The sequence below is a fragment of the Elephas maximus genome, chromosome 22, assembly GCF_024166365.1.
Source record: "Elephas maximus indicus isolate mEleMax1 chromosome 22, mEleMax1 primary haplotype, whole genome shotgun sequence".
NCBI classification, from domain to species: domain Eukaryota; kingdom Metazoa; phylum Chordata; class Mammalia; order Proboscidea; family Elephantidae; genus Elephas; species Elephas maximus.
Window position 1 is genome coordinate 48531663 of NC_064840.1, and position 27601 is coordinate 48559263.

At 42.3% G+C, this 27601-nt stretch overlaps 1 protein-coding gene across 2 annotated transcripts in view; it reads right to left on the minus strand.

Annotated features, from left to right (window-relative positions):
* DOCK5 (dedicator of cytokinesis 5) overlaps positions 1-23447 on the minus strand; it is a 274051-nt gene extending 250604 nt beyond the window's left edge. For both annotated transcript variants that reach the window (XR_007515000.1, XM_049866956.1), the window contains exon 1: positions 23187-23447. Coding sequence is in view for 1 of the 2 variants with exons in the window: in XM_049866956.1 (XP_049722913.1) it covers positions 23187-23229 (43 nt within the window). In the remaining variant the exon portion in view is untranslated. The remainder of the gene's footprint in view (positions 1-23186) is intronic.
* Between the last annotated feature and the right edge of the window lie 4154 nt (positions 23448-27601).

Genomic DNA, 27601 nt, shown 5'->3' on the forward strand with positions numbered 1-27601 from the left:
TAGGTTTCCAAGGAATAGCTGGTGGATTTGAATTGCTGACCTTTTTCTGGTGAGCAGCCGAGCTCTTTAACCACTGCGCCATCAGGACTTAGGCTCCTTAATTATACTAAGTCTTTCCTGGAATGTTCTTACCCTGGATCTGCTTGCATCATTCCCTTTTACTCAGATTTCTTTCCAAATGTAAACTCATCAGAGAAGCGATCTCTGACCATGCTAGCTGCATCACCCCTCCCACCCCATCACGCTCTCTGGTATACCTGTGCTGTTTTATTTTCATAGAAACTAACAGTATTTGTCTTCTAGGGTTGCTGCAACAAAGTACCACACAGTGGGTGGCTTTAAATAACAGACATTTGTTGTCTCACTATTCTAGAGGTTAGAGGTCAGAATTCTAGGTGTTGGCAGGGCATGTTCTTTCCCAAGGCACTAGGGGAAGATCCTTTCTTATTTCTCTGAGCATCTGGTAGCCCCAGTGCAGATGCATCTTCAAATGGCCCTCCTTCCTCTAAGTCTCTTTGTGTCTGTTCTCTTTTATAGGATAACACCCAGATTAAATTAGGACCCACCCTCCTCTAGAATGACCTCCTGTTAACCGATAACATCTTCAAAGACCCTATTTCCAAACCATGTCACCATTCACAGGTAAATTTCAACATAAATTTTTGGATGACACTATTCAATCCATAGGAGTTCTTGTGAATCCACCCAGAAGGGTCTCAAGGAGGCAAGCCTGATGTCTGTTTCGAAAGGTCACAACCTTGAAAACTCTATGGAGCAATTCTAGTCTCTCCACACATGTGGTGGCCATGAGTTAGAATCAACTTTACAGCAACTAACAACAACATTTAAACCATAACACTAACATTGTGTTATATATACTTTTATTGTCCGTTTCTTCCCACTTAGAATGCACACTTCAGGAGGTTTTGGATTCTTTCAGGAACAGAGACAAGCTTCCCATGTGTTTACGCCTTCTGTTAGCAGCATCTGAAGAGCAGTCTTGCCTCTTGGTAAGAAATTGGGGAAGGCCTAGCTAACTGCAGATTCCTTCCAGAAACCAAAGTCTTATTAGAAAAATGAAATTTCAGAGATAGAAACAATTCAGACATCCTCTAACGCAAGGATTAATCTAAAGTTCATAATTCCCTGAAGGTTTGTAAACATCCTAAAACTGTATGTGAAATTTTGTCTACACATGCACAAGTTTCTACAAAAGACTCCATAGCTTCATTAGATTTTCAAAGGAACTTTATTTCTCAAACCAAAAGTTAAAATTCTTTAAGCAAAATACTTCATTATAAATGAGAAAACTGAGGTGCCAAAATAAATAATTTACCTAAGGTCAAACAGCTGCTGAGTGACCGAGTTCTAAGCAGAACCCACACTCACGGATTCCTAAGACTTTTGTGACCCGTGGGACATATATTGCCTACCTATATTTTCTGCCTCTGAGGTCTATTGGGCAATTGGTTTCCCACTGACAGTGCATGCTGCTGGCAGGTGGAGGCCTGTATAACAGTTTGAAATGGAAAAAAACAGGCGTGTACTGCAAATTACTGCTTTTACAGGGTATTATACAAGTGGTGCTGAAGCAATGTTTTTGGTATGAAAAATATGGATTTTCATAAAAAAGTTTTTTGGAACACATACATCCTGCTGGACTCTGAGGGTAGGACTGGTGGGATGAAGCAAGAAAAAAATCCTTCATACCTACCAAATATTCAAACACACTCAATCATTCAGTATGCATTCCATTAATGAAAATAGACAGTGTCAACAAAAAATTCAAAGCAGAAAATAACTGGGTCTTAAAAGGGCCTAAGTAGACTCTTTATCCATGCCACCCCCCATACCTATATTCCATCAGAATGGGAAGACTGTTCACTAGCAATGTCAGATTGCCCTCCTGGACCATTTGTCTCCCAGAGAAGCTACACCGCAGTGTATATGACTAAGCCTTGGGCATAAACAGCCTAGTACGACTTTCCCCTTCCTAACAATTTAATTATTCACAAATTTGCGTGTGGGGAGACCATCAGGCAGGGATGAAGGCACAAGTTTGCCCTAAGCCTCTTTCAAATGGCATGTCATACCAATGCAATACAGGGCATCTTCACATACCCTCACTCACCAGATGCCCTCAGCAAATAAAGAACTCTTTTTCCTCCCCTGCTGCTCATGGCTACAATTTTCTCATGATTTTCTACAATCATAAGCCTCAGTGAAATAGCACCCCACCACATTTCCTAGTGGCTATTTTTTTAATATCACAGATTCCAAGCCAGCTCTGCTGGAATGAAAAATAATATCCACAAGCCATCTGGGAGGAGTACAGGGAGGGAGGGCATCCCCTCCCCCAGTAAAGGGGCCAGGAGCATTTTTTAACCTCAATCAGCAGCACATGATCTGTCCTGGACCCTCGAGAGGCAGGCTGTAGAAAGCTCTGAAAAGTACCCTGAGGTGCCACATAAACGTTTTCAGCTAGGCCCTCATGGAGGTGCGGTACCACATGGAGGTAGGCCCTGACTAATGACAGGGTTCCATACCCACAACTCTGTCCTAAGCCGCTTCTCATGAATCTGATGTAAGTCCAATACCTCTTTTTCTTTTTCATTATTGCCTTTTATTATCGATATCTGTGTAAATCCGATCTTTGAACACCTGCAAGTGAATATCGGAGAAAGATAACATCAGTAAATTACATGCCGCAACACTATGGAGTACATATTACTAATGATAAGATACACACAAACACACACAAAAATAAAAAATTGACAGTCGTAAGCGCAGTTCATCAGAACTCTAATACGTTATAAGCTGGGGACTACCTGTATTGCAAGGACAGTAACCCACTTGTGCTATCTAAGGAAAAGGAATGTATCGGACCTGAAATTAGAAAGCGGCTGAGAACAGAAGCAGCTGTAGGGCTTGGATGTCCCTTCTCACTGACTATGGGGTCTCTCTCCACATCTGCTTTCTTTTCTCTACCAATCAGCTTCCTCACCTTCCTAACTGTTTTTCACTCCTAACTTCAGCTGACTCATGACCAGTTTGCCATAAACTCAACTCTCTCAAATGGTCCTTTCAACTCTGTGGCTCTGTAGCTGCTTGTTATTTCCCAATTCCAACTACAAAAGGAGCCCTGGTGGTAGGTGGTTAAGTGGTCGGTGCTAGCCGAAAAAAGGCTGGTGGTTCCAACCCACCAGCTGCTCCACAGAAGAAAGATGAGGCAGTCTGCTTGTATAAAAACTACAGCCTTGGAAACCCTATGGGGCAGTTCTATTCTGTCCTATAGGGTCACTGTAAGTTGGAACTGACTCGACAGCAAAAGGTTTTTAATTCTAACTCCCAAGAAAGGGAATCTGATTGACTCTACATCTTTCTTTGTGCCAAAGCATAGGTCATATGTCATTGGCCAGACCATGGAACGGCCTCCCTTGGGTGGTATGCCCACCTAGGGACCAATCAGCAATGGCCAAGGGAGTCTTACATGGCATAAAACAAAGCTACCGAGGTCTCCCCTAGGTCTTCTGCTGAGGCTGTGGGCAGACAGGTACAGCGACTGACATGTGTCCTACAGGAACTAAACCAGGTTGTTTCAATCATGTGCTGGCAGCAGGTTTTTGCTGGCCTGTGAAAGCGAAACTGTTAAAAATTTCAGCAATTTTGCTGACAGGATCACAATAGAGGGTCCCAGACACAGCTGGAGAAAAATGTAGAACAAAATTCTAACTCACACACACACACACACACACAAAGACCAGACGTGTTGATCTGACAGAGGCTGGAGAAACCTTCAGCGTGTATGGCCTTGAGACACCCTTTTAGCTCCATAATGAAGGTTCACCCTTCAGCCAAAGATCAGACAGGCCCATAAAACAAAATGAGACTACATGGTCACACCAGTCCAGGGGCAAGAACAAGAAGGCAGGAGGGGACAGGAAAGCTGGTAATGGGGAACCCAAGGTCGAGAATGGGAAAGTGCTGACATTCATGGGATTGGCAACTAATGTCACAAAACAATACGTGTATTAACTGTTTAATAAGAAACTAGCTCGCTCTGTAAACCTTCATCCAAAGTACAATTAAAAAAAATTTTTTTTTAATTTGGGGAAAGTAGGTAAAGTGTACACAGAAACGCTGTATTATTTTTGGTACTTTTTTCTAAGTCAAAAATTATTTCAAAATAAAAATGCTTAAAAATTAAAAAAAAAAAATGTAACCAATGTCATGGAACAAGCTGTATAAAAATTGTTAAATGAGAACCTAATTTGCTGTGTAAACTTTCACCTCAAACACAATCAAATATATTTTTTAAAAATGTCAGCAATTTTACAAATTGGTGATCAATCCATTGGTAACTTAAAATTGGCCACAGCAGGGATATTTATATCACAGATATTGCAGAATGCTACAAATCAGGGCTTTTTTCTTCTTCTTGGTCAGTTAGTTTATCAGCATACTGCTGGAGCGCTACTGGTTAAAGATGAGGGAAAAAAAATCAAGGGAAACGTGGAAGGCTCCCCACAATCTGAGCCAGTCTCTATTGTTTCCATCTTCTCCCCATTTTCCCACCCTCTGCTCTAACCAGAACGGAAATTTCTTCATTATCCACTTGCCACAAATGCCTGTGTAGAGAGAGCCTTGTTCGTGCTGACCCAAACATGCAGCCTTCCCAAATTTGAATGTTCATCTCTGTAACGTTCACCTTCTTCCTGAAGGCTCCTCAATTCCCCCAACTGGAACAACCTCTGCTTCTCTAAACCTCCATAATACACACTGTGTTTTTCTGGGACCCCTTTCACATTCATAACTCAATACAGTTACTTATGGCTTAAACCTTGGGGTACTTTAATTAATCATAAACTTCCCGTGGACGGGGGCTATGTCTACTTCTCTGGGTCCATCCAAGTGCTAAGCATATACAAGGTGTTCAGTTAGCTACATGGTAAGAACATGATGAATGAATATATAAAATTTATTTTTGCAAATGTGCCAAAACACATCTCTCCCTTCCCTTCAGGCAACTATAATTTGAGATCTAACTCATGAGTTGCCCAATTCATCTGAGCCCTGACAAATGAATCAACCGTAACAGGATTCTAGTCAAGAAGGCTGTTAAATGCATGTATCTGGTGCGTGTAGATTACTTTCATTCAATCCAAATGCCTGTGATAGAGAAAAAGTCAAGGATTAAACTACAAGGATTAAACTCTGATCTGCTAACAGCAGATCAAAGACTGAACTACTTCATACTTCAAATCACACCCAAACCCATTAAAACTGATCTCTTTTTAATACTTTTGGAAAGATGATGTGGAGGGTTGGGGAGATCTAGGAACTAAAAACCAGATGAACAAAATCATGAAGATCACGAGTTCAGCCTCGAGTGGAAAAAACCCGTTCTACAGGCTATGGATCATTCAGCCCGTCTAAAAAGTACAAAAAAGCCAACAAGAAGTTAGAAGAGAAACTCTCTGATTACAACTGGCATGTCAAGAAAACAGCCATGTAGTAACGGGATTTCTTGGAAAAAACCACCTGAGAAAGTCTTCCAGCAGGAAAATCAATGACACGTCAACTTGAGATCTTAAAAAACATTTTTTTGGTCAATGAATACGGACCTACTGACATTGCTTAATTAATTTGGAGACGTTTTCAAAAATTAAAAATTCTTCACAATCTGAGAATCTAGGAAGCAGTAGAAAAAAATCTCCATTTTACAGATGGAAAAACTAAGCCAAAGACAGTCAAGCCACTTCGCTGTGTTCTGTAACAGAAATTGAAATACAAGCCCAGCTTCCTAATCCTGGTATAAATACCTCTCTGTGGCTTTCATTCCACCCATCATCCCCCAAAACCTTAAATGCCCCAGAATATAAAAAACAAGTGACCTTTAAGAACTGGATAATTCCTGAAGATTAATCCAAATACATGGTATTAAAAAAACTAGCAAAGAACTCTCAGAATTAAGGCAGACAAAAGAACATAGTACAGTGACTGTTTCAGCAAGAAAACAAACCCTCTAATCTTCTAAAAGTATAAAAACCCATCACTCAAGGCTGCTGATAAATGTAAGAAGATAAAGACATATATTATAAAGAAACACATGCTTCACTTTAGATATCATTTATATTTCCTCCATCTGTCAGTTCTTGATAACAGTAGTATCAGAAGACAGCACCACACAGACTCTGTACTTTTCCCTAAAATGTTTTATAATTGTTAGTTAAAGCCTTCCCCACATAGGTTTTTGTCTCCTGGAGCCTATAAGAAATTAAACCAAAAATAAAAATGGGAGAAAAAAGAGCAAATGAAAGCAAAAATTCATGTGTCTGTATGTTCTCCCTAAACTGCTCTGATCTGACCCCCTAAAATTCAGTCTTTTAGGACAACAAATGAGGGACTCCCTGTTTCCTGGTCTAAGATCTGTCCTCAGGCCACTGCATTAAAGCAGAATTAAAATGCCACCAAAGGAGAAAAGTGATGGGGTTATGGCTTCTTCACAGAGCGAGCTATTTGTTTCTGAAATAAGTTATGTTGTCAAAATGTGAATTGCACGAGCAGGCCCATATCTAATTCCAGAAAGAAAATATAAGAGACAGATTCAAAATTTCCAAGACTCTTGGCTTAGATCAGAGCTCAAACATGAAAAGAATTCTTCCACAGACCCAATTCTGAATTTGTGAGTTTACCAGTAGACCTCCCTGAAGCTATCAAGCAATCTGAAAACAATCCTGAGCAGCAAGCCTAAAACTGCCAACAATGAACTGGATACTAGCCTCTCCCAAGGTGGGTAAGAGTCTTCTGAAAAATAATTCTGGGGTATTCTACATGCAGACAGCTCTTTGATTCTGACTGAAGGAGGCATCAGTCTTCTTTAATTAGGGCAGATTTACAGGCACACAAGGGAATCATTCAGGATTCTGTCCTCAATGGGTCGCCCTTTTCTGATTCTATGATAATCCCTATGGTAGGGTCAAAAGGGCTGGCCTAGGGCTACGGTCACAAATGTCTATAAATTAATGAGGCTGGAGAAGACGTATTTGTGGCACTGATTCCATAGGGAAGAAAATGAGCTTTTATGAAGACTTGCACATTCTATGTGCGCTCTATACGTTCCTTATACAATCCTCACAGTCACCCTGCGAGCCTCTGGAACACAATAGGTGCTAAGTGAATGTTTATTGCCTTAGAACAGTAAGAGAAGTTGGCCACATAGCCAGTGAGTGACAGCGCTGGAATTCAAACCCAAGTCTGCCTGACTCAAAACATCCATGCCATCAGATGAGTGGATAAACAAAGGATGGTAAATACACACAATGGTACACACACAAGAATAAAGAACAATGATGAATCTGGGAAACATCTCGCAACATCCATCAATCTGGAGGGCATTATGCTGAGTGAAATATGTCAATCACAAAAGGACAAATACTGTATGAGACCACTACTATAGAAACTCATGAAAAGTTTTATACACAGAAAGAAACAATCTTTGATGGTTATGAGGGAGGGGAGGGGTGGGAAGAGAAAAACACTAACTAGACAACAGATAAGTGGTAACTTTAGTAAAGGGTAAGTACACAATACTGGGGAAGTCAGCACAACACAAAGCAAAGTTATAGAAGCTTCATAGACATATCCAAACTCCCTGAAGGACTGAATTACTGTCCTGAGTGCTGGGGACCGTGGTCTTGGGAGACATCTAGCGTAAATGACATAATGTAGATTATAAAGAAAATGCTCTACATTCCTACTTTGGTGAGTAGTGTATGGAGTCTTAAAAGCTTCTGAGCAGCCATCTGAGATACTCCACTGATCCTACCCCATCTGGAGCAAGGGAGAATGAAGAAAACTGAAGACACAAGGAAAAGATTAGTCCAAAGGACTAATGGACAACTACAACAGCCTCCACCAGACTGAGTCCAGCACAATTAGATGGTGTCTGGCTACCACCATTGAATGCTCTGACAGGGATCACAGTAGAGGGTCCCAGACAGAGCTGGAGAAAAATGTAGAATAAAATTCAAACTCACAAGAAAAGACCAGACTCACTGGTCTGACAGAGACTGGCAAAACTCTGGGAGTATGGCCCCCAGACACACTTTTGGCTCAGTAATGAAGTCACTCCTGAGTTTCATCCATCAGCCAAAGAGTAGACAGACCCATAAAACAAACAATATACGCAACTCGACCATGTATATGAAACTAAATGGGTACACAAGCCCAGGGGCAAGGACAAGAAGGAAGAAGGAGACAGAAAAGCTGGACAAATGGAAACAGGGAACCCAAGGTTGAGAAAGGGAGAGTGTTGACACTTCACGGGGTTGGCAACCAATGTCACAAAACATTATGTGTATTAATTAATTAGAAACTAACTTTCTCTGTAAACCTTCATCTAAAGCACAATAAAGTTAAAAGACAAAAAAAAAAAATTCAGGCTTGTTCAATTGTAATTTGTGTAAATTTAGTTAATTAGTTACACCTCTTAGCATCCCAGGCTGTTTTAAGCCAGCAAGTGAATGCTACCCCAAAAAGCACAGTACCGGAAAGCAAAAGTCCCATCACTCAGAGATCCCTGGGAGTTCAAACATTTTTCCAGGAGATTCTTATGGGACCAGGCCATTTCCAGAACAACCTAAAAAAAACTTTTTGATATCAGAGATATACTAGAATCTAGCCTGGACCTTTAAGGACAGGTTCAGAGTCAACCAATATTAATTACTTAGTAATCAGCCCTGCTCTGCAAACAAGGGCACCTGCCAAGCAAGTGTATTGTTAGCCAGGCTACTGCCTGGCAAACTTTCAGCTAATGATTGCATACTGCCCACTGTACCAGGAAGTGTGCTAACCTAATGCCTACCTTCTCACTTGCCTTACAGCCATATTTGACTTCACAGTGGCAAAAAGTAATAAAAGTTAGAAGACTCAAGCTCCTGAAACTTCCTATCCCCATCCCAGCCACAAGAAACTGCTCTCCAAACTTTCACTCTGCAATAAACGGCTTGACCACAAGGCAGTACAGTCTACAGGGATAAAAGTAGTAACCATGGTTCTGATGTTAGTTTACCGTTTGGCACTGATCAAATTAATTAGCATCCCTATCTCAATATTCCTCAGTAATTCAGAACATTGTTTTTTAAGCATAAAATATTAGTTGTGCTATCAGACTAGAGAAATATTGTTGTTAGGTGCTGATTAGCCGATTCCAACTCAGGCAACCCTATGTACAACAGAACAAAACACTGCCCAGTCCTGTGCCCCCTTCGCAATCATTGCCATTTAAGTCCACTGCTGCAGCCACTGTATCAATCCATCTCATCGAGGGTCTTCCTCTTTTTCGCTGACCCTCGACTTTACCAAGCATGACATCCTTCTCCTAGGACTGGTGCCTCCTGATAACATGTCCAAAGTTCATGTGACAAAGTCATCTCATCCTCACTTTTCCAAGACAGATTTGATTGGCTGTACTTCTTCCAAAGCAGATTTGATTGTTCTTATGGCAATCCATGGTATATTCAATATTCTTTGCCAACACCACAATCCAAAGGCATCAATTCTTTTTTTGGTCTTCCTATTCATTGTCCAGCTTTCGCACGCATATGAGGTGACTGAAAACACCATGGCTTGGTTGGGTGCACCTCAGTCCTCAAGGTGACATCTTTGCTTCTTAACACTTTAAAGAAGTCTTTTGCAGCACATTTCCCCAATGCAAATATGTCGTTTGATTTCCTGACTGAAGCTTCCACCGGTGTTGACTGTGGATCCAAGTAAAATGAAATCCTTGACAACTTCAATATTATCTCCGTTTATTATGAAGTTGTTTATTGGTCCAGTTGTGAGGATTTTTGTTTTCTGTCAAGATGTAATCCATACTGAAGCTGAAGGCTGTAGTCTTTGATCTTCATCATTTATTGTTTTTTAAAGCATACAATATCAGTAGTCTATAATTATTAGACTACAGAAATAATTATATGCCTATTTCATTACTGAAATACTTTATCTTATGTTATGCAAGACCAGGTGTTGTGTTTGCCATGGAGCTGGCCATTACCCTATCAAAGTAAGACAATTTACATCACACTCTGTAGTCTTCAAACAGATAGAGGTGTCAAAACCAGAGATTAGTGGTGTATCCCCATGAAATTACCATTTAGATCCTTAAAACAACCAAAAAATTAAAATTAAAATCAATGAGACATGAGCCTACAAGTTTTAAAATTTAGGATTATAACAAGACAAGACTACCATAAGCATGAAAATTCCACTTTGCCCTTGACTGAAGCAAAGCCTTGGATTGGGTTTTCGGTTATAAACAAAGAAATAGAGTGTGTCATAAGTAATTAACCAAACGGTAGGAAGGGGAGTGCATTCAATTATGGATGGCATCAAGAATACAGAAACATATAAAGTTAGCTTTTTTGCTAGAAGGTGCAAGAGTGACCATAGTTTGGGAGACAGGCTAGAAGATCTACCTGCCAAACCCAGCCAAGACATCCGATGTGATTTGGGACAAACCACCAAGTTACTATCTCTTCAGCTGCTACGTTTCTAAAGCAGAGATAACTACAGCTGCTTCCTTTAGGTCACGAGAACTATATTAATAATAGTTACCACCATTCGCTGTTGAGTCGCTCTGACTCACGGAGGCCTCATCTATGTCAGAATAGAACTCTGCTCCACAGGGTTTTTAATGGCTGATTTTTTGCAAGTATTATCACCAGGCCTTTCTTCCAAGGCACCACTCGATGGACTCAAACCTTGTGGTTATCAGCCAAGTGTGTTAACCATTTATACTACCTAGGGACTTCATGAATAGCAATAACATTGTTAAATTCAATTTACTTATTTGATTAAATCGGTAATTTACTCACATTGTAGAAACTTTAAAAGGTACAAAAACATTCAGTAAAAATTCTCCTCTCTTAATAGTGATGGTTGAACAACATGATAAACTTATTTAATGTCATCAAACTATACACATGAAGACTAGTGAAATGGTAAATGTTTTGTTATCTATATATATATTTACCACAATAAAAAACAAACAAACATTGCCTTTCTATTTCTGATGCTTAGCCATCCATTCTCTTCCAAGAAGCAAATGATGAACAATTTTTTGTGTATACGTACATAAATGCTATAGCATTTACAAGTACACACAAATATACGCTTTTTTTTTTTTTTTTTGGTCTACTAGAATAGTGCCTGACACACAGCAGGTAATCCAAAAATATTTGTTGAATGAATGAAATTAATACTATATATACCTTTTGCATCTTGCTCTTTTACTCAAATATATCTTGGAAATAGTCCATATCAATGTATGTAGAGATGCTTCATTTCTTTCTTAATACTTTTTACTTAAGTTCAATATACATACAGGAAAGTGCACACAGCATATACGTACATCTCATTAAATCCCCCACAAACTGAATACACCCACATAACAAATACCCAAATGAAGAAACATTACCAGTAACCCAACTGTTCCTCTCCTCCACCCCTGAGCACATCTACCACTCCTCACAGCTGCTGTTATCAAGGATAACCACTATCCTGACTTCCAAAAGCACAGATTAGCTTTGCCTGTATTTGTACTTATATAAATAGAATAATACAGTATGTATTCCTTTGTGTTTGCAGGATAAATTCATAGAAACAGAGTTGCTAAGTCAAAGAGCTTGTGCATTTTTAATTTTGATAGGTATCTGATAGAGTGTTATGAATTTAATTGTGTCCCCCCGAAAGATATGTTGAAGTCCCAACCCTTGTACCTGTGAATGTGACCCTATTTAGGGGAAAAGGGTATTTCTTTGAAGATATTATCAGTTAAGTCATCATACCTGAGTAGGGTGGGTCCTAATCCTATATGACTGGCATCTTATAAGAGAACAGACACACTGGGGGAAGAAGCCATGTGGCAATGGAAGGAGATGCATGTATAAGCAGCGAAGGGACGAAGGGACGATAACAATGGCTGGCAACCACTAAAAACTAGGAGACAGGCATGGAACAGTTCCTCTTTCAAAGCCCTTAGATGGAATCAACATGGCCCATACCCTGACTTGGACTTCTAGCTTCCAGAACTATGAGACAATAAATGTCTTTTTTTTTTTTTAAGCCATTCACTTTGTGGTATTTGGTTACAGCAGCCCTAGGAAACCAAGACATAGAGGTTGAACCAATTTCGATAGAATTTTGTAAATTATGATAAACTCGTTTTATTATAAGATCCAAAAAAGACCAAACCCACTGCCATTGAGTCAATCCCAACTCATGGTGACTACCCCATGTGTACAGGGTAGGACTATGCGCCACAGTTTTCAAGGCTGTGACCTTTCAGATGCAGACTGCCAGGCCTTTTTTCCAAGGCACCTCTGGGTGGCTTCAAACCACCAAACTTTCAGTTAGTAGCCGAGCACTTACCTGTCTGCACCACCCATCAAACCACCAAACTTTCAGTTAGTAGTCGAGCACTTAACTGTTTGCACCACCCAGAGAGTCCTCGTTAAAAGAAATAACATATTATCATTTCAATTATACTAAAGTTGTCAACATTTTAAGCACTATGATCCCTATGTAAAAACCAATAAATGTATAACTACACTTCCAGTATCCATTAAGAAAATATATACAGCCATGTAAGTCCTCAGATACTGTGCCTCAGAATCCAGAAAGATGGAAGCTAACAATCTAAAACAAATCACACTGTCACGTTCTGCCTGGCAGGCCTTCTCTGCCTAACACAGTAAATGACAAGGACATCCTGCCATTTACTCCTGCTTGAAAGGACTCGCAAAGCCCAGCAGGAGCATCTCTGAAAGCAGGTAGGCGTTGCCCCTGTTCCAAAAGAATTTGCACAGAAAGACAGCCAATGGCTGTCTCTGCCTGGGTGAGGCTGTAGCTCCTTCTCTAGGGTAAAGCTGTCCTTTCCCATCAGGCAGAACAGAGCAGAGCGGAGCTAAATCTGATGTGAAAACAAGGAGCATTACTCAAACTTTTCCTGAGTTAGGTCTTCAGAATATGGCATCATTGTCCTGCTTAAAACACAAGCCTGAAAAATTACAAACCTTCTCTCACTTCCAGGTCAGTATTCTAATCCTTGATTATCAAGACATGCCCCTTCCTTCACCCCTCAATACTTGGCAAACACATATGGTCTCAAACATGCCTGTGATATGGTGAGAACATTCACATTACTTGTTAATTTTGCAATGGGAATCATGTCAATAATACTTTGGTGCTGAGGACCAAGACCACTGAGCCCCACAGCAGGCCTGAAACCATGTGAGAAGTCAGTGGCCAGACCATGGGACCCACAGTGTGACTTTCATCTTGTGGACTCTAACCTTCAAAATGCACTTCCTTCCCAGAACTCTTAAAAAAAGGAAGGTGTTTTAATAGTTGGAGCTTATTTGTGACAAAACCTCTACCTGGAAAACCCCCAGGAAAGACAAGGCATTTTCCCATTAGGATTGAGAAAGGAGAACTTACTCTTCAGAACTCTTAAAAGAGATCTGGTAAAGAAATGCACCCTCCCCAGAGCTATAAAGAGAATGGAAGCACCTACAAGTTGAAACAAAAATTTGCTACTAGCTGTGTGATTCTGGGTAAGTCACTTCATGCCTCTGGGGCAAGATTTTTCTATAAAATGAGTATTAACCAAGAGGTGATACTTACAGAAGCAAACTCTTACTATTTTATGATTCTATAAGAGCTTGATGCTAGCCAAAAAGGTCAGCAGTTGGCATTCACCAGCCACTTCTTAGAAGTCCTATGGAGCAGTTTTAATCTGTCCTATAAGGTCGCTATGAGTCAGAAGTGACTCCACGGCAATGGGTATATATATATATATATATATATATACATATATACAAGAGGAGTGAGAGTCATATCATTCCAGGCTTGCAAAAGGGACCCCAAAAAGTCCAGCACATCCTGACCCAAGTACACACGTAACCGACCAGTCAGCAGGACAAATTCTTACTCACCTTGGTTGAGTCAGAAAAGAGCTATTTTCAGCAAGGAATTAACCTCTACTGTAATTCCCTTCCCTCCAGTTGTTTTAAAGGTTAAAAAATGACCGTCAGGATTCTTAGAACGGATATCTCTGAGACCCAAGGACTTCATCTGACATGGATGGTCAGAGAATTTAACTGGGTGTGGAAATGTAAGAGAAAATGACACAGTCAGGAAAAGGTGGATACGACTACGAAGCCATTTGAACAACAGAGGCTTTGCAATGACAGGGAGCTTTGTGAAAGACAAAGCTCACTTCTGTCTCTTGCTGTGGAACTGGCTGCCAGCTTTTCAGACAATCGCTTGAGTGAGCCCTGACTGACGGCCCAGGCTCTGGACTACATGGCCTGAGCATCACTTGGAAAAACAAAACTAACGCGATCATCCCGGGGCTTTCACTTGCTCACTCACATCTTTGCTTCAAAACAATTTCTTAGCCTGATCTCAAAGAACTTTGTTTGGCTTAAAAAAAAAACAAAAACAAAATCACCACTATTCCTGAGGAATGCTGGAAGACTATAAATCAATGTCAAAGGACTCCCGAAGGATTCATTATTTCCTTTCACACCCATAGAGAAGAGGCTTATCATGGGTAGTTTTACCTACCTGATGAGGGAGAAAACTGTTTCCCCCTCCAATGGAATATTTCGTGGAGAGAACAACGTGACCCTAGTCGAGGAAGGCGCTAGGTCAGAGAGATGCGGGTTAAACTCTACAACTCATTTCAAAGAACTGACCTGTTCTTTTTTTCTTTTGAAAACGCTAAAATATTTTAGATGCGTAAGGTTATAATTAAGCTAGAATTTGGAAATATTTTGTTATATGGAAAGATTCATTATAATGAAATTTGATTTCTTAACCCCAATTCTTACCACTGGGTTGTCTGTTAAAAAGTAAATGAGAATAAGCCACAAATTAATCCAAGTTTTCAGCTAACATAATGACTACTCTTCAGACATGACCACCACACAATGCCTTCTGTGAATTTGGACAAACTGGTATTTTGAGTAACTGCTCCCTTTACTTCAAAGCCCCTGACCAGTACTCTAAATGACTTTTTCTTTCTCTATATTACTTCTTGTCTTTTTTCTTTAATTACCTCTGTACAGGCATATGTGTTGTTAATGTAAGGTACCTCAACTCCTTTTTGGTAAAGGGAAGTAATAAATTAATTTAAATGTCTTATTTCTTCCATTAAACTACATTCTCTTTCCTTTCCAACTCGTGCTCCTCACAACACTAATCCAGTGACTCAGAACCTCCTAAGCCCTATTCACCACTTTGATCAAGTTTTTTCTTCCCATTTAGAAGATCCTACAGTGCCTCTTCTTCCATGAAGCATGCACTAATAATGAAGAAGAAAAAGGGAGCAAATCCCCACTGTTCCCTTCCGATCTAACACTGCAACATTTATGATTTCAGTTCCTCTCCCACCTGCCAATGCCCACACAATCCTCTGCTTACATAGTTTATTAAACCTCTTTTCTCTATTATTCAATTATTTTATCTCTTGGGAAGCATGCTAGAAGAGTATTTTCCGAAGTATGGGGAGAATCGCTCTCGTGGTAGCAAGGTAAATGTATGTAAACAATGGGTTCAGCATTCATTCATTCAGCATAAATTTACTGAGTGCTTACTATGTGCCAGGTGCTGCTCCCCGGGGTTTGGGTACATTGGTGAAAAAGACGAAAGTCCCTGTCCTCATAACTTTACATTTCAGCATGGTAGACAGGCAGTAAATACAAATAAGTAAATAGGATAATTACAGATCATGTGAAAATAAACAAGGCAGAGACAGACATTGAGAAATGTGGGCAAGGCGGGGTCTAAACAAGGATGGCAGTACAATAGTTGGGTTTTCAGAAAAGAATCTCTCTAAGGAGGTATTATATGAACTGAGACCTCAATAATACAAGCAAATTGGATATTCGAAGATCTCAGGAAGAGCACTTCACAGAGAAAATAGCAAGTGCCAAGGCCCTGGGTCAAACTGAGTTTGACGAGTTGGGGAAACAGAAATAACGCCAATGTGGCCAAAATGACACAGGCAGGGAGAGAGGGAGACAAAGAGGTAGACAGCAGATTCCAGCATGTAAGGCCTTGTAGGCCATGACCAAGAGTTTCGGTGTCATCCCACTGCAATAGGAAAGCATGGGGGTGGTTTAAGCAAGGAGGTGACATCAGGTTTGTGCCTTTAAAAAAATCCCTCTGGCTATGGCTGGAAAATTACTTAAACAGGGGCAAGACCAGGGAGACCAGTTAGAAGACTGTAGCAGTAGCTATGGGGAAGGTGATGCTGGCTTAAACAAAAACAGTAATATCAGAGATGGTTAGAAGTGATATGTTTTGGAGCTAATACAGACTGAACTTGCTGGCAGATTGAATGTGGCATGACTCCTGGGTTTTTGCCTGAGCAACTGAATATGACAAGACTGGGGAAGGTGCAGATTAGGGATTAGGTGGGATCATGACTTCTACTTTGAACATGTCAAGAAGATTGCCTATCTGACAGCCAGAATGAGACATCCAGTGTACCGGTGGATATGGTTCTTAAGTGCAGAAAAGAGGCCTGAGCTGGGGATATAAATTTGGAAGTCAGCAGCAAATAGATGGGACTTAAAGCCAGGGCACTGGCTGAGATGACCTGGTGGCAGGGGAATAAAGATAACACAGAATTCAGCCCAGGGCTGGATTTAGAGGTCTGGCAAAGTAAGAGGCCAACAAGAAGACAGGAGAGGAGGCTGAGGATGAACTCCAAGGAGTCTAGAGAAGAAAGCATTTCAAGAAGGAAATAATCAACTGCTTCAAATCTATTAAAACAAACATGAAACCACACATGGTCAGAAAGTAATCCCATTTTCAATTCCCTTTCTCTCTAACCACATCAGAGAGCACTAGGCTTCTCCCTCTTTAATAAAAAAGAAGCAGGTCTTGAGCTCTATCCTTGACAGGTGACAATATCTAGCCAGAATCCACTATGCTATTGTTAGCTGCTATTGAGTTGGCCCGACTCACGGTGACTCCATCCACAATGGAATGAAACACTGCCCAGTCCTGAGCCAACCCCATGATCAGTCGTGGACTGGACCACTGTGACCTACGGTTTTCACTGGCTGATTTTCGACAGTAGATTGCCAGGTCTTTCGTCCCAGTCCATCTTAGTCTGGAAGCTGCCCTGAAATCTGCTCAACATCACAGCAACCCACAAGCCTCCACTGACAAATGGGTGGTGCCCGTGCATGTGGTACAATGGCTGGGAATCAAACCAGGGTCTCCTGCATGGAAGGTGAGGATTCTACCACTGAACCACCACTGCCCCCCTAGAATCCCATATACTATTTTATTTTTGCTGCTTTATTGTTATAGTTGCTTCTTTCTATGGCAAGTGATGCTGGTTCTCCTTTAATGGTAGGGATATAAGCTTTTTCATAACAGTATTAACTAAAGGAAAAAAAAAGCAGGCAACATAAAGAAAAGGTTAAGTTTAAAAATAATACAGGTGGCTAACAGGTATGGCAACATCCATGAAGCTGCTACATAATGGTACATGGAGATGGCAAAAATCAAGGTAACAGATGAATAACTCAAGTTTGGGACCCACATCTGCAGTAAAGTCGTTTGGCTTAGAAGGAAGACTGTATGACCTTGGATGAGAAACGTGTCTTCTATGAACCTCAGTTTCCTTACCTGGAAAAGGGGATAATAACATCTCACAGCACTACTGTGTGATGATTTAATGAAATAATAGGGAAAGGAGTGGTTCTCAAACTTTTTGGTCTTGGGGACACTTTTATACTCTTAAAAATTATTGAGGACCCCCAAGGCTTTTATTTATATGGGTCTTATCTCTCACTATTTACCACATTAGAAATTAAAACTAAGACACTTAAAAAAATATTTATTTTTAAACTCATTTAAAAATAAATACAATGAACCCAATACGTGTTAGTAAAGCAACACTTTTTTTTTTTTTTTAACAAAACTATTTTTGCAAACAAAAACAAGTAATGAGAAGAGGGCGCTGCTTTGCAAATTTGTAAGCCTGGATCCTCTATTTGCTTCTGCCGTCAACCTGTCCCGGTATCACGTAGCCTCTGGAAAACTCCACTGTATATTCATGACAGAAATGAGAAGGAAAAGAGGCAAATAACATCTAAGTATTATTGTAAAAAACCCTTTAATTGCATGGCCCCTGAAAGTGTCTCCGAGACCCCCATGTGTCCCGGGAGCACACTCTGAAAGCCACTGATATAAAAGGATTCAGAACAGTAACTGTCTCAAGGTAAATTCTTAGTAAATACTAACCCCGCTTCCTTTTACTCTAAGCCTCAGTGTTGGAACGTGAATTCATTAGGGCAAGGACTTCCTCAATTCCTCACAGCTGTGTACTAGCTGGTACAGTGTCCCAGCAGACAGCAACAATAACAAGTGCTATTGCTGTGGCTGCTTGTTCTCCTTCTGTATCTATTACCTGCCGGATCTTCAACCAGGGCTTCTTAGTCCAGGTTCAACTTCAGAGCATCCACGGACTTGGACAGGAAAAGAAAATTACACCTTTATTTTCTAACTGATATTTAAGAATTACTTCAATTATTACTGTAGGCAATAAACCACAGTTTTACTAATAGCACCTGTGATATTATTACCAACAGAAATCACAGGTATTTTTATATTATATGCTGGTTACTGCAGATTATTCTGAAAGATCACATATGCTCATCACTCGTTCAAAATTATACTAGCTATTTACACATGTCACTAGACCTTTTTATTTAATGCATTAATAAAGAAGCATATATAATATCACAAATTTTGAAAACTGTTTTGATAATTTTATTTCAACATAACTGGTTTCCTTCTTAAGCCTTTATACTTTGCTGTATGCATTTAAAAACTGTTCTGAGAAAGGGGTCTAGCAGCCGAAGCAGACTGCTTCGCAATCTGTGCAACAAAAAAAAGTTAAGAAGTCCTGAGTTAGGCAATGCACTTCACCTCTTTAGGCACCAAGTTCCTCTCATTAAAAGGTTACAGAACTAGTTACTCTCTGAGACCCCTCCCAGGCCTAACATTCTACCTTAGTTTGCCCTGACTGCTAACCTAAAGGTTGATGGTTTAAATTCACAGAGCACCGTAGAAAATAAGCCTGACGCTCTACTTCCATTAAGATTACAGCCAAAAAAACTCAATAGAACATATCTGCTCTGCCACACATGGGGCTGCCATGAGGTGGAGTCGACTTGACAGCAACAACATATAGAAGATGATGCCTTCAGCGAACAAGAATTGGATGAGAACCGACAACACGTCTGAATGCATTACTAGCCAAGAGAGTCTGGTTTCCACCTTTACATCAGTATGCAAGAATCTACCAAGTTAAATGCTGTTAGACTCACTGGGCCTAACACAGCTAAACAGTCAGTTGAAGCACTAACAGTGAAAGCAAATATTTCCTAAAACTACCTTTTATCACATCATAAAATATATATATATATATTACAAAGTTCAACACACGAAAATTAATTGTTTTACAAAAACTCCATAATCAACAATAACCTTGGTCTGTTCTTGACACAAATGGCTTGTTTGGAAGCAGACTTAAAAATAAATGTTTTGATAATCAGAAGAGTAATCTGGATATGTATCACTATTTTTTTAATCCAAATATATGTATTTTATAGCACATCCTCAAACAGCAAAAAAAAAAAAAAGAGAGAGAGAGAAGAAAACTTTCCATGACTCCAGGGAGGAGTACACGTTTCTAAGCACTTACTGCTAAGTACTTAACACTGGGGTACTACTAGACTCAAAGTTTAATGAAGCAAGGCTATCAGTCCTCTCAAATCAGTCCTTTCACTTAATTTCACAGATAACACACCTAGGCCTTTTAGGTCCACTTAATGCTAGATATTTAGCCAACAGTGCTATGTTTAAGAACCTTTAAGAAAGCCCAAGTAGATTGCATTTCAGTCCCTGTAGAAAAATCTAGGCTATGTCAGGGGCAGCCAATAGTGGCCCCAAGATAAAAGAAGACAGTAGAGATTGCTGGCTTCACTAAGCACAATTCAAACTGAGACAAAAGCTCTTCCCTCACACAGAAGCGCTCTGAAGAGGCAAGTGCCACCTACAGCTCAACTGGCCAACCCCCTAGCTTTGAGTCATTAAAATGCTTCAGCACAGCCCTCACATGGTTTCCATCACTCAAAAATGAAGTCTGATCAGCAGAAACTCAGAAGTGATCCGCTATCCCAAAATAGTCCCACAAGCTAATTTTCCCAATTATATGTAAATGAGCCCATTTATTCCACATGTCCTTATTTTCTCAGGCAGAATATCTCATTTTTTACTTGTAGAGATAAAAACAGGCTGGAGCCTCTCACTTCCTCCATCTAGCTGAACAAAATAAAACTCATATCGGGGTGAATGAGGGGGAAAAACTGCATTTAATTCACCACAGAAATTATGTCATCTACTCTAAAAAGCCACTCCAACATCAAGGACAAGCAGTTACTGAATGTACACTATACACCCTGTATACCTCCTGAGTGACAGGGACACAACCATCACCTTCTGATTTTGAGAACCCAAATACAGGAGGATCAGCACAAAATAAGGTATGGAGTAACGCAGGATTGTAAAGAAGAGGTGTGGAGGTTTGGGAAGCTGTGGCAGACAGCAAATTTGGGGGAGGCAGTGGGAACAGATTTGAGCGCTATGGGAAGGCTGCACTGTGGGGTGCAGAGGTGGGAGGGCATTCTGGGCAGGGAACAAGCACTGTCAGAGCAAAGTCCTGAAGGAGGGACTCTCCGTGATGTATTGCACAAGAGTGAGAAGAGCAGTTTGTCTGCATTGGAGGCTTAACGTAAGAAGCCATGGGAGATAAGGATGGTGATGATATGTTGAATCAGACCTGTTGGAACACTGGAACTTGGGCTCAGTTTAGACTTTACCCTGTAGGGCATGGAAAGCTTCTGAGCAGAGAGGTGATATGAACAATCATGTGTTTTAGGAATAAACAATGAAGATTTATCTCTTGAGTTAATCTGTCCTAAGTGTTGGCCCTTGTACCAAATGTAAAGGATCAGAATCTTTATGTTTTGCTAAATGTGTCCCAAATTACATCCTGGGGCAACTGTGCTACCACCTATGTCCTGAAAAGGCTACTGAAATATTTTTCTTGACTAATGATAAATAACATGGAAAACTAACTCCAGGAAAGGAAAAAAAAAAGTTAAAAAGAAAAACTATCGTACTTGCTCCTATGACTATGGCAATACAACCAACCACATTTTGGGGATACATTTACATTAATTGTGCCCAAGTCATAATACTTTTGAACACAGTTTTTATTCAGTTAAACAAAACTTAGATTTGATAACTTTTCTGCAATTCGTACTTAGTGATTATCAGTTTTCTGACTCAGGGAGACCCCATGTGTGTCAGAGTAAAACTGTGCTCCATAGAGTTTTCAATGGCTGGTTTTTTGGAAGTAGATCGCCAGGCCTTTCTTCTGAGGAGACTCTGGGTGGACTTGAACCTCCAACCTTTCAGTTAGTAGCCTAGCTAACCATGGGCACTACCCAGGGGCTCCCTTTAATGGCTACAGAGCTCAAATCACCTAGAGATCTTAAGAGTTATCTCTGAAATAAACTTAGATGTGGAAAAGCTCAGAATTGGTTTAGGGGCTCCTCCCTAGATATTCCAGGAAAAATGGGGGTTAGAGACAGAATGAAGTAAAAGAAATTACAAATAGGCCAAAAGAATGAACATGAGAGGAAGTAATAAAATTCTCAACATACACAGCTATGTTTATATTAGGGAATCACTCTGACCTCTATCACTGCCATTGCAATCTCCCCCGCTAATGGCACAGTTCCCCCCACAAGACCTCAACAAAGCATCTCTTTGATTTAAAAAAAAAAAAAAAAGGTGGAAAACCAAAAACCAAACCCGTCGTCGAGTCAACTGGACTCATTGCGACGGTATACGACAGGGTAGAACTGTCCCATAGGGCTTCCAAGGGTGTAATCTTTAAGGAAGCAGAATCCCACTGCCACAACTTTCTTCCGCGGAGCGACTCGTGGGTTCCAACTGTTGATCTTTTGGTTACCAGCCCAACGCTTAACCGCTGCGCCACCGGGTCTACTTAAAAAGGGGAAGGAGCATGGCTTTTCACCTGCGTCAGAAGCCTGCAAAGCCATTTGTCCCTGTGCCAAACCAACACAACAGGAATCCCTCCGCACATGCTAGGGCTCTCCAGCACCGCCATTAGGAATGCCAAGTGCCTAGCTCCGGACCTGTCACAGAGTTTTCTGAATAAACTTTCCTCATCTTACCCCACGATGAAAAAGAGGATTCTGAAGACCACTTTATACCGTCTCCACACAAGCTCCGTTAGGGGAGGAGTGTCTGCACAAACGGCCCCAGAGGCCAGCCACCCCTTCCCAAGCCACACACTTCCTCTCATCGCTTCAAACCACAAATTCAGTTTTCCACTCAGCTTACAGACTGTTAGCAAGATTCCAGTGCTCAGCACTCTGTCCCAGGGAAAAGCGGGGGAAGGGGAGGAGGCGTGTTTCTATCCTCCAGTCTCACTTTGAGGCCTCCGAGAGGAACCTATGAAGAAGGAAGTCGGAAAGCACTGGGAAACGACTAGCATTCCCATTCGGCGGACCTCGGCTGCTTACAAACATTGAATGAAACCAAACGGATGGGCGGAAGGAGGGGAGCAACAGAGCTGGGCTTCCCAAATGAATAGCAGGCGGGTTCCCTCACTTTTGACGCGTCTACTATGCAACACGATAAATCTTATTTGGGAGCGGATTATCAGTCCCGAAGCCCAAATGCACATTTAGCCGCTCAGGTTCCAAAAACTCCGAGTTACTTCCCCACCGGGGCGGCAACTGACCCCTCCCGGGAGAGGGCCCCGAGCCCGCCCCGCTCCCAGTAACGGCGGCAGCCCGAGTTCAGCCCCGCAGGCACCCGCGAGGGCCGCAGATCCCGAGCCCGGGGCCCGGCACGGCGCCGGCGGCGCGCTCTGCAAATCGCCGGACTCCACCGCCCGACTCGCCCGCGGGCAGGGCCAGTCCCCGCGAACTTTGCAGCGACCGCTGCAGACCTGCGAAGCTGGCCGGGTCGGGGGGCGGGGTAGGCCGAGCACTCACCAACTCCGTATTTCTGCCTCTTGGTCGGGATCCAGCGGGCCATGGCGGCGACCTCGCCCCGCGGCGGCACCGGTTGCGGCGGCTACAGCTCCTCCGGCGCCGGCCGCCGCCGCCCCGCGCTGCTCCGCGCCCCGGGCTCTTCCGCCATGTTCCGTCAAACTTCGCTGCGACCCCTGCAAGCCGTCTTCCGCGGCTCTGCGCGCCGCCCGCGCCGAGACTGGACCCGCTCCGCCGCCGGTCCCACCCGGCCCGCGCCCGCGCCCGCGCCGCCCGCGGTCACCTGCTGGGCCGGGCGGCCGCGCCGCCCTGCGCCCTCGAGGCACCGCCCCGGCTCCTCCTGCCCGCCGCCCCACCCCGCGCCGCGCCCTTAGCTCCCGAGGCAGCCTGCCCGCCGGCTCAGGGACTCCCGGCTCGCCCACGCCGGGCGTGCTCGTTCGGCCCTGCGCGCTTTCTGGGAGCAGTTTCCCAGGGCTGACTCTGGGGTATGGCTTTTTTCTTTTTTTTTTTTTCCCCCCGCCTTCCCCACACCGGATTAAACCCAAGAGACTGGATCCGGTGGGGCGAGTTCCCCGCTGGAGGCGCCCAGCACACTCGGGCCGGGCTGCGGGGCACCGGTGGGCGAGGAGTGGGAGTCTGCGCCCACTGTGCGCTCCGGAGCCTTTTGGGGCGGGCGGGGGCGGGGAACAGAATGAATTAATAGAGGTTGTGTCTCGCCCCGGAGGGAACTCCCCAGTGCTTGGCGCTTGGCACTTGCCCGGCGCTCAATAAATATTTGTTGAATAAATGAGCAGTTGACTACTGCGTTCATCCCCTAGAGCTTTAACAGACACCACGCGAGCCGGAAGCCAGCCGGACTCCGGGGCAGACATTATCTCCTGTGGCCACCGTTTATAGCCTCTCAAAGCTGGGACATTTGTCTTCTGGTAAGTAGAGAGCTGGTGCGAGGGAGACGGGCTCCTCATTAGTATCAAATAGTTTCCTGATGGGTCCTCTGTGGGGGAATTATTTAGAAAGCCGTAGTTTCTAAGTCCTGTATCCCGTAAAACGCCGGAATACCTCTCCAGCTGAAGAAATTCATTCACTCTTGCTCAGGGAAAAAAGGATCTGCCCCAAGACTCCCTTTTCCTGGGAGCCAGCAGTCCAGAGAGCATCCCTGCGGAGAAAGGGACCGGGCACATTGATGTCTTTTTCTGGTTCACTGACTGTATTGACAAGAAATCGAAAACTGGGACTGCGCATTTGAACTGCCTCGGGTTCCAATTGGAGCCCTCTCTGGAACTCCCCTTTTTGAAACTCACTGGGAGAGACTTCAGCAAATGAAGGCACAGGAGTTCAGGGGGCTTCTTGCTATCTCACGCGGTGGAAGTATAATCTCAAACAGAGTAAATGACAAGCTTAATTATGTTCACCATCTGAGAAAATGCCTTTTGAAAGAAATTGCATTACCCTTGCAGTCTGTGAAGGTTTTCTTCCGTGTTTGAGCATGAAAGGAAAGAAAGATAAAATAATCATGCAGCGAAATATAGTAAAAACTTGTTTGAAGAATAAGTGCATTATAATTCTGATAACTTTCTGCAAAGCCAGGTCTAAAAAAAAAACCCTGTTTAAGGTGGGTAGTTCTCAGGGCTTACTTTCTTCTGCATCACCCAACAAGTATTTATTCACAAAATAGAATCAGAAACTTAATATAAGAGATTCCCCTGTCATTCAGGCTTGACATCCAAAAGGTATTCCATCTCCCTGAAAATAAAATTTCTTTTCCTCTATCAATGATAACATGAGTAACCTGATTTCCCAGGTTAAAGAATTCATTTCTTCATTCGTCCCTTCCACTAATGTTTATTAAGTGCCTGCTAGATACCAGGCATTGTTTTAAGAATGGGGGTACGTCAGTGAATAAAGTAAAATCCCTGCCATCATAGAGCTTACATTCTAGAACTGAAGAGTGAGACAACAAATATATACCAGGTAGTGATAAGGTCTATGGAGAAAAATCCAAAGCAAGGCAGATGGAATGTGTAGGGCGTGCTGCTATCCTATATAGAGTGATCTGGGAAGGCGTCTCTAAGATGACATTGAAGTATAGACCTGAAGAAGTGAGGACTTCAGGGGAAAGAATTACGGACAGTGGGGATAACAAATATAAAGGCCCTGATGCGTGTTCAGCAATTTCCAAAGATAGCCAGGGATTCGGTGTGGTGAGAGCAGAGTAAGGGGAAGAACATGGGAGAGACATGGTCCAGAGGCAATGGGTGTTCAGATAAATAAGGACTTTATATATTACTGTGAGATGGGAAGTTTGGAGGATGTTGAATCAACAAGGACGTGATCTAATTTGCCTGCTGTGTGATGAATAGACTAAAGGGGTGAGGAAAAGCAGGAAGACCAGATGGAAAGCTACTTATTAGTTCAGGCAAAAAATGAAGGGATATTGCAGCTCTGTTTACAATAGCAAAAAGCTGGAAGCAACCAAGATGTCCATCAACGGATGAATGGGTAAATAAATTGTGGTATATTCACACAATGGAATACTACGCATCGATAAAGAACAGTGACAAATCTCTGAAACATTTCATAACATGGAGGAATCTGGAAGGCATTATGCTGAGCGAAATGAGCCAGAGGCAAAAGGACAAATATTGTATAAGACCACTATTATAAGATCTTGAGAAATAGAAAAAACTGAGAAGAACACATACTTTTGTGGTTACAAAGGGGGGAGGGAGGGAGAGAGGGAGAGGGTTTTTTATTGATCAATTAGTAGATAAGAACTGCTTTGGGTGAAGGGAAAGACAACACTCAATACAAGGAAGGTCAGCCTAATTGGACTGGACTAAAAGCAAAGAGGTTTCCGGGATAAAATGAATGCTTCAAAGGTCAGCGGAGCAGGGGCTGGGGTCTGGGGAACATGGTTTGAGGGGACTTCTAAGTCAATGGGCAAAATAATTCTATTATGTAAACATTCTGCATCCCACTTTGAAATGTGGCATCTGGGGTCCTAAATGCCAACAAGCGGCCATCTAAGATACATCAATTGGTCTCAACCCACCTGGAGCAAAGGCAAAGGAAGAACACCAAGGTCACACGACAACTAAGAACCCAAGAGACAGAAAGGGCCACATGAACCAGAGACCTACATTATCCTGAGACCAGAAGAACTAGTTGGTGCCCGGCCACAGTCGATGTCTGCCCTGTCAGGGAGCACAACAGACAACTCCTGAGGGAGCAGGAGACCAATGGGATACAGACCCCAAATTCTCATAAAAAGACCATACTTAATGGTCTGACTGCGACTAGAGGAATCCCGGAGGCAATGCTCCCCAGACCTTCTGATGGCACAGGACAGGAACCATCCCCGAAGACAACTCATCAGACATGAAAAGGACTGGTCAGCGGGGGGGGAGAGAGATGCTGATGAAGAGTGAGCTAATTAAATAAGGTGGACACTGGAGAGTGTGTTGGCAACTCTTGACTGGAGGGGGGTGGGAAGATAGAGAGGGAAGACGGCAAAATTGGCACGAAACGAGAGACTGAAAGGGCTGACTCAATAGGGGGAGAGCAAGTGGGAGAAGGAAGTAAGATGTATGTAAACTTACATGTGACAGACTGATTGGAATGGTAAATGTTCACTTGAAGCTTAATAAAAATTAATTAAAAAAAATGAAGGGAGTTGGGACCAGGATGGTGGAAGTGGGAGTGGTGAAAAGAGGCTGGGTTCTTGACATAAAACTGAAGGTAGAACCAACAGGTGTGGGGTGTGGGTAGAGGATTTACTATGAGGCTAATAAAGCTTGAGTGTCAGGGCCTCTCAGTGTGCTTTCTTAAAAACAGTTTTTGTAAAATTTCTAAAAAAGGATATGTTTGTATTCTTTATTATTTTTTTAGAGAGCTCTACCCCCATTATATAAGCTTCAGTCCCCACAAACTTTGGCCCTTGCCCCTGAGTATAGCTAAAAGAGGGGTCAAGGATGACTTCAGGATATTGGGCCTGAGTTCCTGGCAAATCATTGTTAGTTGCAGTCATGGCAACTTTATGTACAACAGAATGAAGAATTGCCTGGTCCTGCACCATCATCATGATCTTTGGTATGCTTGAGTCCATTATTATGGCCACTCTGTATTTAGAATGCCTTCTCTTCTAGGGGGCTCATCTTCCACCACTGCATCGGACAGTATTCTGTTATATGGCTAATTTTCAGAAGCACATAGTCAGAATTTTCTCCCTACTCTTAGTTCGGAAGATCCGCTGAAACCTGTCCACCATGGGTGACCCTGTTAATTGAAATGTCGGTGGCATAACCTCCAGTATCATAGCAACACACAAGCCACCACAGTACAGCAAACAGACAGAACTGGTGAATAGAGTTGCCATTTTCTTGGTTGTCTGTGATATCCACCTCATCTGCATCCCTCTA